The sequence below is a fragment of the Maylandia zebra genome, linkage group LG23, assembly GCF_041146795.1.
Source record: "Maylandia zebra isolate NMK-2024a linkage group LG23, Mzebra_GT3a, whole genome shotgun sequence".
In the NCBI taxonomy this organism is placed as follows: Eukaryota; Metazoa; Chordata; class Actinopteri; order Cichliformes; family Cichlidae; genus Maylandia; species Maylandia zebra.
In genome coordinates this window covers 26,490,552-26,505,264 of record NC_135188.1, presented here as the reverse complement: position 1 = coordinate 26,505,264, position 14,713 = coordinate 26,490,552, and the positions used below count along the sequence as shown (strand labels likewise).

At 39.8% G+C, this 14,713-nt stretch overlaps 2 protein-coding genes across 4 annotated transcripts in view; both read left to right on the top strand.

Moving 5' to 3' along the window:
• ahr2 (aryl hydrocarbon receptor 2) overlaps window positions 1-7,988 on the top strand; it is a 97,122-nt gene extending 89,134 nt beyond the window's left edge. Inside the window, exons 9-11 of the mRNA XM_004563317.5 lie at window positions 75-216; window positions 1,631-3,182; window positions 4,650-7,988. Coding sequence (XP_004563374.3) covers window positions 75-216; window positions 1,631-3,182; window positions 4,650-4,736 — 1,781 coding nt within the window. The 3' untranslated portion in view covers window positions 4,737-7,988. The remainder of the gene's footprint in view (window positions 1-74; window positions 217-1,630; window positions 3,183-4,649) is intronic.
• A 1,053-nt stretch (window positions 7,989-9,041) lies between these two features.
• The window catches only part of ahr1b (aryl hydrocarbon receptor 1b), a 68,178-nt gene continuing 62,506 nt past the window's right edge, over window positions 9,042-14,713 (top strand). For 2 of the 3 annotated variants that reach the window (XM_024798731.2, XM_024798730.2), the window contains exons 1-2: window positions 9,042-9,561; window positions 11,258-11,445. In XM_024798731.2, coding sequence (XP_024654499.2) covers window positions 9,521-9,561; window positions 11,258-11,445 — 229 coding nt within the window. In that variant the 5' untranslated portion in view covers window positions 9,042-9,520. The remainder of the gene's footprint in view (window positions 9,562-11,257; window positions 11,446-14,713) is intronic. The other variant, XM_076879794.1, reaches the window with a different exon arrangement.

Here is a 14,713-nt window from a genome sequence, read left to right as displayed (position 1 = left end):
CATAACTCAAGAAATCTGTTGCTATCTGCCAGCTGCTGTGCAGCAAAATCTAAAAATGACACGTCTTCTTGCAGTGATGAAAACCGGAGAGAGTGGCATAACCATCTTCAGGCTGCTGACCAAGGCCGGCCGGTGGGTCTGGGTCCAGGCTAACGCCCGGCTCATCATAAAAAACGGGAAACCCGAGTTCATCGTGGCCCAGCAGAGAGCTTTGACGTAAGTCTGCAGACTTGTTTCCTCCAGCAGGAACATGACGAAGAAAAGCCGCAGTCAGATGTTTATCTGCTGCTGCTCAATCAGTTTGCTTTGCTTTCTTTCTTTTCTTTTAGTTCACTTTTATTTTTTGGTTCAACTCTTCCTGTTGGTTCCTTTCCCTTGTTCCTTGTTTCCTTTCCTCTCTGCGTTTTTTCACTTCTCGTTTCATCCCCTCATCGTATACTTTATGCTTTCGCTACTTGGTTCCTTTATTGTTTCCTCCCTTTCCTCTCTTTCTGACCTTTTCTCTTTATTTCTTCCCTTTTTCTTGTGTCCTTAATCTTTCCTCCCCTTGTTTTCTTCATCATTTCTTCTCCTCTTCTTGTTCCCTTAGTTATTTGCTCTCTTGTCCTCGTTTCCAACTTTGTTTCCTCTCCTCTTGTTACTTTCCTAATTTCTCCCACTCCTCTCCTCGTTTCCTTTGTTTTTTCCTATATTTTCTTGTTTGTTCTCCTTGTTTACTGTCTTTGCTTCCCTTGCTTCCTGTCATTTAATCTTTTTTCTAGTGTTTGATTTTCTCTTGTTTCATCTCCTTGTTGCGTACTTCATTTTCTCTCCTCTTCTTAACTCTTAAACTGTTTCCACTCCTTTCCTCATTTCCTTTGTTTTTTCTCCCATTTGCTTGTTACTTATCTTTGTTTACATATTTTTTCCTCTCCTTGTTTACTTTGTTTTCTCTTCTCCATTCTTGTATCTACTGTTTTTTTTTTTCTTGTTTCATCTTGTGGTTTCTTTCATTGTTTCCTTCCCTCTCTTGGTTTTTCCTCTTATTTCCTGTCATTATGTCTTTTTGACTCCTGCTTCCTGTTTTGTTTCTTTTCCTCTTCCTATTTCCTTCACTGCTTCCACTCCTCTCTTCATTCCCTTTCTTTGCTTTTTTTCCTCACATTTCCTTGTTTCTCATCTTTGTTTACATTGTTTGTTTCCTCTCAATATTTCCTGTCCTTCTTTCCTTGCTACCCCTACTCCTCTCTGGTCTCAACTGTTTTTTTTTCTCTTGTTTCATCTTGTGGTTTCTTTCATTATTTCCTTTGCTCTTTTTGTTTCCTTTTTTATTTATTTTCCTCGTACTTGTTACTTTCATTATTTCCTCTCCTTTGTTTCCTCCCCTCTCATCTGATCTCATTTCCCTGTGTCCTTGGTATGTCATTTCTTCTCTTATTTCCTCTCTATCTATTCCCTTTGTTATCTCTCCTCCTTTCCTTAAATTTTCCTCTCCTCTCCTCAGTTTCTCTTCTTCCCTGAGTCCTTCATGTTTCCTCTCCTTATTTCCTGTGCTGTTTCCTCACTCTCATAAAGACAGAGGTGTTTGGCTCAGTAAATGGAAAGCTTGTTTTGGACCCAGTGGAAAACTCACTCATGTGTTCACCTGCAGAAATGAAGAAGGAGAAGAGCAGCTTCGCCTCAGACGTCTGCAGGTGCCATTTAACTATGCCACCGGAGAGGCGCTGCTGTATGATGTCACCCCCAACATTGAGCCCCGTGACCCGTGCTCCGCCCCCAAGCAGGGGAAGTTTGACAGTGACGCCATCAGTCGCGAGTCCTTGCTGGGCTGCATGCTGAATCAGGACCATATGCTCTATTGCGATCAGAACAGCGCCAACACCCTCAGCAACCTCAACGACATGGTCTTCAAGGATACCAACGCCACACTCAACGTTCCCGGAGACACGGAGCCCAGCCCGGCAGTGGGAAACGTAGTGAAAGCAGAAACCACGGTTCAGGAAATCATGGAGTCCCTGCAGCAGATCTTTGGGGACGGTGAGCTCATCGAAAGCCTGCACGTTGAGCCTGATGAGCTCAAGAGCTGGGAGAGCACGCTGTTGCAGATGAGCTGCCACGGTGGGTTCGGCGACGACCTCAGCGACATTCTCAACAATGACATCCTGTCTTACGTGGAGGAGCAGCTGCAGAAGGATGTCGGACTCAACCTGCCGCAACAGATTGACGGCATCCCAGCCTGCCTCTCTGGTTTGGACCCACTTCAAAACCAGGATCCAGATCAAGGCGGGGAGCTGGACTTTGACTGGGCTCTCGAGACACAGACCCAGCTGATACCCAACGGAGTGCAGATGACAGCGGCCCAGGAGACGATGAAACTGAGCCACATGGACTTTCCTCAGCCTAATTCTTCTGGTCCCAATGGACTGACCTTTAACAACGTCCTGCCAAACAGCTTTCCTCAAACGCAAAGTCAGCTAAAGGCCAGCAGCATGGACAACAACCTCGGAGCCTTCCCGCTCAGGCAGCCTTCAACCAACCCAGTGCTTCTTCAAATGATCCCAGCCAACCAAACATTTGGCCTCCAGGACCAAAACAAGGAAGGACAGTTAAATAATGTCTTTACCTTCCAGGGCACCAAGTGCAGCAAATCAGTGACACACCAAGCAGACAGCTGTGGAGAAACATTTGCCTCCAATATTTCAAACAAGGCTGTTTTCTCTTCATCACTCAGCTGCATGCAGAGCCACTTTCCTGTACAGACCCCAAACGGCAACAGTCAGAGGCAGGCGTGGCCTCAGCAGCAGCAGCTGATCACGGGTCAGCAGATGGGCTCTTTCCAGAGGAACCCCACAGACATCGGCTCTCTCAACAAGTTCATGACTCCAGAGACTTCTAATCCACTTCCTGTTCAGCAGCTCTTGGAGCGGTCGCCGGCTTCTACAAGCTGTATGTACAGAAATGCCGCCCCAGGACTGCCTGTGAACGGCGTGCACCACAGTCAGCCGAGGTTGAACCCGGCCCCCAGTCAGATTCCCTCCAATCCCTCCTGCTTTTACCAGGTCGGAGGAAGAGCCATATCAGGAATGGCTTCGATCCCAAATTTGGATGAGGCCTCACTGTCCTGCCAGATGCCCACTGGTCTGAAACCGAACGGCCTGCTGGGGCAGCAGAAGCAATATCTGAACTTCAGTGAGCAGACGCAGGTAAAGAGCCAGTTCAGCAACATTAATCTTTGTAGAGATGTGAAGTTGAATGGTTTGAGGTTTTAATACAGACACTGATGCCGATATTTGGTTATTAATCTGGCAGTATCTTTTTTGTCTTTTAGACACACGAAACACAAACAGACTTCCCTAACATTTGTTGTGGGGCATTATTTCTGAGTCCTTACTAAGATAATAATTCAGTTTAAATCCAATTTAATTCAATTTTATTTATATAGCACCAAATCACATCAACATCATCACTCAGTTGAAGGGTGTTTCTCCCGTCTCTTCTTTAGTCTCTTCTTTGGAACTTTGACAGCTAGTTTTTGGTTTATCTCTGCGTTTTCAGGGTTATGAAGGGGGTTGAGTTCCAGTTAACATGTGCCACCTACTAATCAGTCAACAGATGTGCAGTTCATAGTTGTTTACTGGTGGATCTCATGGCGCGTCCACACCAAGTTCTACCTCATGATACTCGTGTACATGAAGACCTGTAAATATTCACCCCTGGCAACCGACTGATAAGGACATTATAGATCGTATTTTTGCAGTTTACCGTGAAGTCATATCAGTCAGCTCACTTTGCTCCAAATAAAACTTGAAGCATTTAGCTCCAGGAGCCCTCACACAGTGTCAGTGAGCTTAGGCTTCAGGTCTGATTGCCGGTGGTCTCGGGCGAATGTCAGCTGATGGATTTTTGTGAGTCAGAAGTTGAATTATTTTAACTCACGTGAATGTGGTTTCGCCGCTGTTCACATCACCTGGTGTTAGTTTGTGTCAGTTTGTCTTTATCACAAACTCATTGTATGTAATTGCAGCACGAGATGACCTTTCAAACTGTTTTTTAACAACTTAGCCAGTCCCCGCTGTCACAGGGCGGGAGGTGAGGGGCACCAGCTCAGAAAGACACACACAGCTGTTCACACTCATGTTCACACTTACGACCAATTTAAAGTCATCACTTAACTCAGCAAGCACGTCTTTGTGGTGTGTTTCTCAACACAGGGGCAACTACAGTAACACTTTCTGGTAAAACACTGCCCCCTCGTGGGGAAAGCTTTGCAGCCTCTAATTACAATGTCCTATATACTTTTCTCCTTTAGAATCTATAACTGTTGTCTTATGTGATGTATTTTTATACACATGACTTTGGTGTATCTGCTATAGCTTATAATTGCTCACAGAGGGGTTGATCAGATGTGTTCTTGACACAGCTAGAAATTTAATGTCAGTGTTTTTCATCCGCATACAGTGGCACTCCAAGTCCTTTCATGTCTGGGTGATTTTGGTCTAGAAACAGTTGTTTTTTTATGTTTAAAAAACTAAATTCAGCTGAATTTTAAACATGAAAGTCCACTATTAGTCGAACTGTCGGATCAGTTAGTGTTGGTAGGTTGTATTTGCATCCTTTCTGTGGTGTCTGAAGAAATTAGTCCTTCTAACTTGTCGTTTGTCGTCACACAGATGAACAACCGTCCAGTTGTCGGGAACGGAGTTTTCCCCTTCCCTTCCCTGCCCAATGGGAACATGTGCTACTCAGAGAACAAATAGGAATCAGTCGCTGTGACTTCTGGACGGCAGAGGATCTCAACTTGAACTGAAAGAAAAAGACTGAAGAATAAGAAAGTGCCAGAAAATGGACGAGAAGACAATCAAAGACACCCCTCCCTCCCTCCCTCCCTCTTTTTATTTGTTTTCTTTTCTTTCTCTTATGATGAAACAGTGATGAAAGCTGTTAGAGTTCATGTTTGGTTCAGGGTGGCTCAACAGGACGAAAAATCAGGATAAAAGCTTGGATTCCTCTTTCGGATGTGGTTGGATTGTACCAATGCAAAACGACTGCTTGGCGAGAATATTTGGATGTATGGGAACCAAAATGAGTCCAGTCTGACTGAGTTGATCCCTCTGATGGAAACAAGTTAAAGGGCGCTGCTTTTTATCAGAGGTAGGTGAAGCTGACATGACCAACCAATCAAACCTCAGCCACCAAAACCCAGTTAACCAACTCAAATTGTTTTAATATATTTGAAATGAGTTTTTAAACCAAAAAAATGCCCCAAATTTTGAAAACAGGTTTTCCAACAGCTGGCAGAAACTCAGCAAAAAAAGGAAGAAGGCTCCACCTGGTGGTGCTATCCAGCAATTGCACCTTAAAAACCAATTAATTAAGAGGAAGATCACTATATTAGTAAGGTCATGTATATATTCCGCCACAGATGAGGACTGGCTGGTTGGGTTAGCTTCCCCCTGTTGTAATAAAAAGCAGATGATTTCCCTTCTCCTTTATTTTTTATTCTTTTTAAAAATCCCCTTACTGTGTGGATGGGACGTTTCTGGGTGGGACAGATGGACCTGGAAGTTAAAGGAAACATCACTGAGGCAACTGCCTGTCAATCCTCTGCCGTCTGCAATGTACACAATTTCAACACCTTTGCTAATTTGAACGCTCAGAAGGATAGCATATACCAACTTTTTTTTTTAAACATTGCTGTTTTATGTCCCTTTGAACAGGCATCCTGATTCAGTTCATTTCAAGTCTTTACTGTCCCAGTGAGGGAGATTTGCTTTGCAGACAGGGTAGAAAATTATTGTAGTTTAAAACGAAAAGAAATGCACAACCAGACATCGGCATCATCCTACTAACAGACCATACGTAAGATTTAATTCAGTGAAAACAGCTGCTTGTTGATATATTTTAAGAGCTTTGTCACTGAGCCAGTTTTCTTTCCTTCCTTTTCCTTTTGTGTTGTTGCTTTATTTTTATTGTACCAGGAAAAAAATTGCAGATCGTGCCTTAAACTGACAGGAACTTTAAAGGGACAGTCAGTAGAGATTAATTAGAAGACCAAAGTTGCCCTTGCCTTAACTAAGTCACGCAGGCCCAAATAACCTCCAGCCACTAGGGAGAAGCATGCATTCTCCAAACAAGCGGTGCTCGAGGTTGCAATCAATCACAAAAAACTTCTTTGTGGTTGTTTAGATCGTTACCAGATTGCTGCAGTCACCTATTGTTTCCATGAATGACAACTTTTTTTTACAGTTTCACTACCACTAAAATACTTTGCAGACAAGTGAGCATCAAATGCTTCAATCTGCTAGCAACCAACGCACTTGCAAGGAGATTTTCGGCACAAATGATTCACCCAGCAACTGCAAGCAACCATTGTTTGCCTGTGTGACTGAAGCTTTAGCCATTATTTGAGATTTTTTTTTTGCACTACTCCTTTAAATTGTTTGACTTGCCAAAGCACAGTGAGAAGTCCGAGACTTACTATTGCTAGACAAAAAACTGAGAACAATTTAGACAACTTTAGTACTTAGTTGTTGTTTTTTAATTATGTCATTTAAAGGTTATATCGAAATGTTTTAATGATAAAATCAAACAAATTAAAATAAAACTTAAACTGAGTCAAAGTTCAGATTTTTTAAAAAACTTTTATTGTTATCTTTTTGTAAATCCAAACAACTAAATCTTAAAAAAAAAACTGAAGCTGAGGATTTTTTACAAAACCAGATTTCTTGTTACCCACAACAAACCTCCATCCTTTGTGTCTTTTCTTCTTCTTTTACTCATTTCTTGCTATCGGAGTAACATTGAAACACAGAAGTAAAACACTCAGAGGCAGCTATTGTATATTTTAAATGAGAGAAAAATGGAAAAAAAAAAAAGAATTCACACTTTATAGTGTCTTTTAAATTGACCTCTTTTTGACTGTCTGTTTAAAACAGTTTAGGAAACAAAGCAACCTGTTCTGAGCTGTGAATTTTTGTTCACATGACTAAATCAGTGGCATCAAGGTTAGAAACTAGTGCTGTCAGGGTTAATCTCATTAAAAGGGCGTTAACACCATAACCGCATTATCGCGGCAAATCTCCGTTAGCGAGTTAACACGGATCGCCCCGCATTAGAGCGTTAACACATTAGCGCCGTCCAGCCCCACGCACTACAATACATGTGTGGAACCCCACAAAACAACAGTTGGTCAGAGAATAAGTGAATAACTACACATAATAATGTTAGGAAAATCTCTTGACGTTTCATGTGTCTGAAAGAAAAAAATCTGCCAGTATATCACAATATTGGATTTTTAGATTACCAATATCGGTATTGGTATCGTTCTTCAAAACCCTATATCGCTCAGGCGCTAGTTATCTGAAAGTGTTTTTTAGTTTTTTACAGCTTGCTCTAAAGCACCAGAATTTGACCTCATGCAGCTCCAAGTTTATGCCTGTGTAAACGTCGTTGTGAACTTTTGCAGCAGTTTCACCAAAAGCCATGAAAGCAAAACTAAATATCAGCACTCACGGGTGGAGATGGAGATTCAGTACAGAAATAGTTCTTCACAGCACTTCTGCTTCTCCTCCTCTTCTTTTAATCAGAGCTTTTCTTCATAAAGTATTCTCTAAGTGGAAATATAAATATCTCCTGTTGCTTTATCTACATTATACTGACTTTGTACTTTTACTCTACTTTCATTTTCAATCCGTCGGAGGCCAAGACTCCAAATGCAGTATCTTTGTGTAACTGTATATAAATATATATATTTGTCCTTTTATGCTTTTTTTTCTCCAAAGTATGTATTGTCATATATTGTGTATTTTAATATTGTATTGCCTTAACATGACCCACACTTATCATTTTTTTGTACATTTTCTGCACATTGCATATGTATGTAACCTCCTGTTATGATGTTTTTTTATTATATCTTGTGGCTTTGCCGTCAATATTTGGCTTTAATTGTGTATGAGTGTTTGACTCTTTACATGCTCACCATATAAATTAAATGTGATCTGATCACACAATTGCTATATTTTATTTTATTTTTTTGTGAAAACAAAGTTTTTCTAAACCTCCTTTAGGAAAATTTGGGATTAAAAATAAAACAGTGGATTGAAATTCATAAATACATATTAACTAATAATTAATAACGAATAAAGTGATTAATAATACAATATAATATAATATTACTGGTTTGGATTGTTGTGATGGTTTCCACAGTGGCCACTAGATGACAGTGTAACTATTTTGGTAAGTTTGACTTTTTCCTTGAAGTTAAACTTTAAGTTGATGATTTCTGCAAATAGGGCTAGAAAATATATTTATAAAAAAAATAAATACATACGTAGTTGTATGCTTCATGGACAGATAGATGTTTTGACTGTGATATAAAATTAAAATTGTGACAACAAATGTATTTAAAATTGCTCAAAAAGCTAAAGCTTTTCCAGTATATATGCTAACATGAGGCAATCGACCTTTAATGCAGCAATAGCACAAAATAAGTTGCTGGTAAATACATTTTTTTTAAACTTGACATCTTAGAAGCCTAATTTAAGAGTGAATCCTTCTAAAATTGAAGACATTTTTCTGATTTTGAAACATTTAAGATTGCCCTTGAAACACAATTAAAGAACTCATATAGAGTTCGCTGTACAAATCCTTAAGCAAAATAAATTGCAGCTTGCAAGCTTTAAAAAAGTGCTGGTTGGAATTCCGATTAAAACACTGCTATTTTAAATTCAACTGATCGTTATTGTTTTTCTTACAAACAAACAAAACCTTTACTGCAATTTTTAAACATACAAAAAATGTATAAAAATGTATTTAAACAATGTATAATAATAATAATAATAATAATAATAATAATAATAATAATAATAATAATCCAGAAAAACTTTGTGGTTCATACTTTGTTATATTTTGTAAAACAAAAAAACATAAACAAGGAAATGAATTTTAACATCAGAAAACAACAACATGTACATTTATGATGTTGAAAAACGTTGTTTTTTACATTTTAAATGAAAACTCGGCGACGTTTTTTTCTTCTTCTCTTACGTCACCTCTGACCCGAAGCGCGCTCTCGGCTTCAAATCAGTGCCCAGAAAGGTGCCCGGGAAGCGCGCGCCGGTCAGAGAGCAGAGTAGAGAGAGACAGCAAACAGGGAGGAGCGCTTTGAGGACGACAACTGAAATTTATCGACGATTCTTACAGTTTTTTGATGTGTCAGGATGTGAAGCTCAAACTGTTTGTTTTTAATGCTGGATTTGAGCCGCCGGCGGGGCGCCATGGACGGGATAAACCGGTGACGGTACCGTTACTACTTTGACATTCCTCACCGGGAGCCTCGGTGCCTCAGCTTCACTGTGAGTTTATCTGTGGCGTCTGTTTCAGCCCTTTGAATTAGCGCTGTAGTTGTCGTTATCACGGCTCTGGCTAACGGTGACGGCCCGGGATGTTGCACATTAGTCGGTGAGAACAGGTGTTGGTGATCCGCGGTTTCTGGACCAGTTTGATGGATTTCCTCCAGCTTCACTGTGAATAAATCAGCGAGATGTATGCCGCGCGGAAAAGAAGAAAACCGGCCCAGAAAGGGTACGTTATATTTGTTATCGTGAACGCCATGTAAGTAGTAATGAAATGGGTCTGTTGTAAGCTTTATTTTTATACACAAATATTATATCATTATTTAAATATGAAATATATATTATATTGGTCGTATTTATTGTAATGTTATGAAGACAGGCACAAAAAAAATCTTTTTTAAATGTTTATTTAAAACACTACAAATTTATAGTGTCACTGGCATGTTACAGATCGATGGATACAAATAAAAAGGCAACAATTGTTTAGTAGTAACCAATATTAGCTTTTGATACTGACAGCAATGTTCCATGTTATTTTTGTTATTATTATTATTATTATTATTATTATTGTTATTATTTGTAGTAGTAGTAGTAAAAGTGCACTTTTACTAGTGGTGGTCTGTTAATTGCTGTAATAAAAAATGTATTTCTTAGATTATGAGATGACCGGAAAGACTTCCCTTTTTCCTGTATTTGGGAAACTCTTTTTTGCTACAGCAGTTACTATATTAATATTATTGCTAACAGGGGATGGATAATAATAATAATAATAATAATAATGTTATTATTTTTATTATTATTAAATAACAATTATAATGGATGGATGAATTACTATGCTGATGCCCAAATAGAGGTGTGGTAATACCCCCGTGTCTTGCCCTAAGATAGCTGGGACAGACTCTCATAGGACACCAGTGCCCGGCTCCCTCGACCCTGAATTACAGAAGCAAAAGAAAATAATATCTGACATATGCCTCTCATCCGGACAGATGTATTGTATTTCACATGTGGCTTTGAGCCCCACACCAAAACAAAATCAGTGAAAAATGCAGTGAGTGCCATCTGTAGAATTCACAGATGTCCTTAAGTGCACAACTATATAGGATTTTGGATTTTTAAGACTGATACCAATACCGATATTTGGCCGTTTAAAATTCTGATATGAAAGTTGATATTTTTTTGTCTTTCAAAATCAAAACACAAATAGAGTTCTCTTAGTATTTGCTACATGTAGGAATTTATGACTCCTTACTATGATAATGTTAGATGTTAGTTGTTGCAAACAGGGAAGTTGCAGAGCACCCTCTGGTGGACAAACTATGCAACGAAATTCTCGAATCTCTTCTTCGCTTTTTTACTTTTCAGTTATCAGCCGTTATAAATGTTGATACCAATATAGTGGCAAACAACTAATATATATATGATTTTATTTATATATTGGCAATCAGAATTATGATCTGAATGCATTGTTGTGCTAAACACATTTTGCTTTTCCAACGTCAGCTCTATAATTTATCTTGTTCAGGGTTTGTCGGTTCATTGCTTCATTTCTCTTCATGTTATTTAAAGTTGTTACATTATATGTGGTATACAGGGACTAGGGTAAGATGTAATAAAAGGACAGAACAAAATAGAAATGTGTAATGTGTCACCAACTGCCGCACCTGTAAGAAAAACAAACATACAACACCTGTAACTCAAACATTTGAAAATGCACAGGTATATAAATCAGCAATCTTCTTGTGGGATGTGTGTCTGTGTGTGTGAGAGCGAAAGAGAGAGAGTGTAGAGTGTGTGTGTGTGTGTGTGTCTATGTTACGAAATGTAAAATGAAAAAGAGCGTGGGAAGCCTCAATAATGCTCCCATAAGCCAGAGAGAGACAGAGATGGATCCAGGAAAACTGTAAAAATGTCTTGATTTCCAGAGTCAAACCGCCCCCCATCGAAGGCGCCAAATCCAACCCATCCAAACGCCACCGTGACCGCCTGAACTCGGAGTTGGACCAGCTCGCCAGCCTCTTGCCCTTCCCCGAAGATGTTATATCGAGCCTGGACAAGCTGTCCATCCTGAGGCTCAGCGTCAGCTACCTGCGCACCAAGAGCTTCTTCTCAGGTAGGAAACACTGCACACCTTTAGGAACACTGAGCTTTACTTTTACCCGTTGACCAAGGGCTGTCTTTAAGTTACCTTTGCTCAAGGTGGACTAAACGGCGGAACATGAACACTGTAAAAGCAAGGGGTGTGCATGATTTATAAGTCCAGAAAGTCAGCTGTGGGATTTCTTTGTGGTCCAAGACATCATCTAGTTTAGGCCTAAGTCCTGTTTCCTTCACAACCACCTCTTTTTCCAATTTTATTTGTTCATTTATTTATCGTTTCTATTATATTTTAAGTTCAAGGAAGTCCAAAACCATACTTTTTAAAGAATTCAATCACTGTGTGGTGTTTGTCAGGTTATTGAATAATCATGTTGAATACATGTGCTTACACTTATTATGGTTTTTGCCATAAAAGAGCATCTCTGCTGTAGCTGCCAGTAGCTCCTCACAGGAAGTTGACTGCATCTTTGCAGGGTGAAGTGATCTCGACTTAAAAAAGTACAAAAGATGCATCTTGAACTTGAGATAGATGCAGAAAGAAAGAGAAGGTGGCAAGTGTCAGCTTTGCCCTTTTCCTTCCTCGCCTCCTGAAGTAGCTTTTCACACCTCACAAAGAACCTGCAGACACTGAGGCAGAAAGCATGCAGACAGAGATGGAGCCGAGAGGGTTTTAAGTACACAGAAAGGAGGTCAGAGAGGCGGTCTGCGGGCCAGCAGATGGGAGAGTCAGGAAGGTTTTTACTGTTGTAAGGCAAAGAAATGATTCATCAGATGGGAGATCAGTCACTTTAACACAGCTGTTTGTGATGGAGCTGAACCAGATTTTATATAAGTGAGGCTCTGATGCAAGGTAGCTGGGACTAAGTTGGGTGATTACAGTTCCTCCTGTGGCCTCCTCTCTCCTTTGTCCTTCAGTTGCATTTTAGGAATTGAAACCTTCAGTGTGTTGTAGTAAGACTAATGTCTAGGTCACAGGTAGGAGGACAGAGGAGACGAGGGGTTTTTTTTTTTGGGGGGGGGTTCCCATGTAGTTTCCATGTTTTGAGTGCAGACTTTGCTGCTTGCCTTTCTGTCCTCTTTGGGACTCTGTCATTGGTTAAATAAAATCCTGCTTCCTCCATTACAACCCACACCTTGCTAAACAGTGCAGACTAGATCTGACCAGATGCAATATATACACTCACCAGACACTTTTTTCAGTCCACCTGTTCAGCTACTCGTTAATCAGCCAATCACATGGCAGCAACTTAGTGGATTTAGCAACGTGATCAAGACCACCTGCTGAAGTTCAAACCGAATATCAGAATAATAAAGAAAGGTGATTTAAGCAAATTTTAACATGCTGTTGTTGTTGTTGGTCTGAGTATTTCACAAACTGCTGATGTAGTGGAATTTTCCCACACAACCATCTCTAGAGTGTACAGCGAATGGTGTGAAAAAGAGCCACAGTTCTCTGGTTGAAAATGCCTCGGTGATGTCAGAGGTCAAAGGAGAATGGTCAGACTGCTGTGAGCTGATAGGAAGGAAACTTAATCAACACTTGTCAAAACCAAGGTATACAGAAGAGCATCTCAACAGTAGCAGAAGACCGCATCGGTTGCCACTCGTGTCAGCTAAGAACAGGAAACTGAGGCTACAGTTCACACAAGTTCACCAAAACTGAACAAAACACACGTTGGGTCCCTTAGTACTAACTGACGTCATTTAAACACCACAGCCTACCTGAGTATTGTACCACAGTGTACCATCTTCTGATGGCTACTTCCAGCAAGATAACACACCATGTCACAAAGCTCAGATCATCTCAAACTGGTTTCTTTAACATGACAATGAGTTCACTGTACTCAAATGGGCTCCACAGTCACCAGATCTGAGTCCAGATAGCACCTTTGTGATGTGAAGCCAACAAATCTGCAACAACTGTGTGATGCTATCATGTCTATATAGACCAGACTGAGGAATGTTTCCAGCACCTTGTTGAAGTGATTTTCAAAAATGTAATTTGGCTTCTCTGGCAGCTTAAAACAATACAGCTAAGTTCTAACTTTTAGCTATTACCTTTAAAATTGTGACTTAAAAGCATCACTTTTGCCGTTTTAACCTCCCAGGACCTGGCATCCACATATGTGGCCATCACATTTTGGATTGACTAGATCAAAATACTAAATTTTGCTCCACAAGGGTCTGATATCCATTTACGAGGACATTATACAGCCTCTGTTTTATCAAAATTTAAAACAAATGTACAAATCGGGTTAAAAAAAATCTGGTGATTCCTTGTTTTTACATTAATCGGGTCCCAATATGCCCAAATATCAAAGAGAAATTTAAAATGCATGCCATGGAAGAGTTCAGGTCTTAGGAGGTTAAAGCTGTGCAGGAACTCTGTAGCAAGGACACAGAAACATATCCTGTTCTTGTTTAAGGAGTTTATATTTGGGTCCTCACAGAGAGTAACTTAGGAGCTGCCTGCAGTTAATAATTCAACCACGTTGAGCCTGAAGAGTTTATACAACAGAGCGAGGCTCAATGCTTGATTATGAAGGCAATGGTGTTTGTAAGGGTGTCAGTGATCGTGGTTGGTGGTGCTCTTTTTAACTTCAGTGGATATTATACATGGTTATGCTCAGGATATGTCAGCCCATTTCTACTGGAAATGCCTTTTGGTTAAACCTTCAGCAAGGAATTTGCATTTGCACTGTTACGTTTTTATATCACTGTAATGCACATAAAAAAACCAGCTGCTTGTTTAAGTGAAAATAAATGGATGGGTTTTTTTTGCGCTAGTAATGTTGTGGAGTTGTATTTTGTCTCGCATCAATTATATCGTCAGTTATATCGTTATCGCAAATTTTCAAATATATATCGTGATAAATATTTTTGGCCATATCGCTCTGCTCTAGAAGTAACTATATAATTAATTTCCCAACATTGGTCATTATATACTGTATTTTGCAGACAGAGAGCTACAGACTCTCTCCCAGACCACAGACTCATACTCATAATACAAGTCAGAGCTCTATTTTTTTTTAAAAAGAAAGTTGCGTTTTAAAAATTGGAGTTCATGTTATTTTTACTTCCAATAGTGTTAACATACTACACAAGTCATGAACAAGATTTTTTAAAATTTTAATTGTAAGTGGGCTAAAGCACTTAATTAAAAGTAGTCTAACATAAATGTAAATGCTGTAATTTGATTATTTTAATAAACCATGTAACTTGGATGGATTCGATGCTGGCGTGTCCTCACACGTCTAAAGGACCGCTCAGGGAGTTTGTGT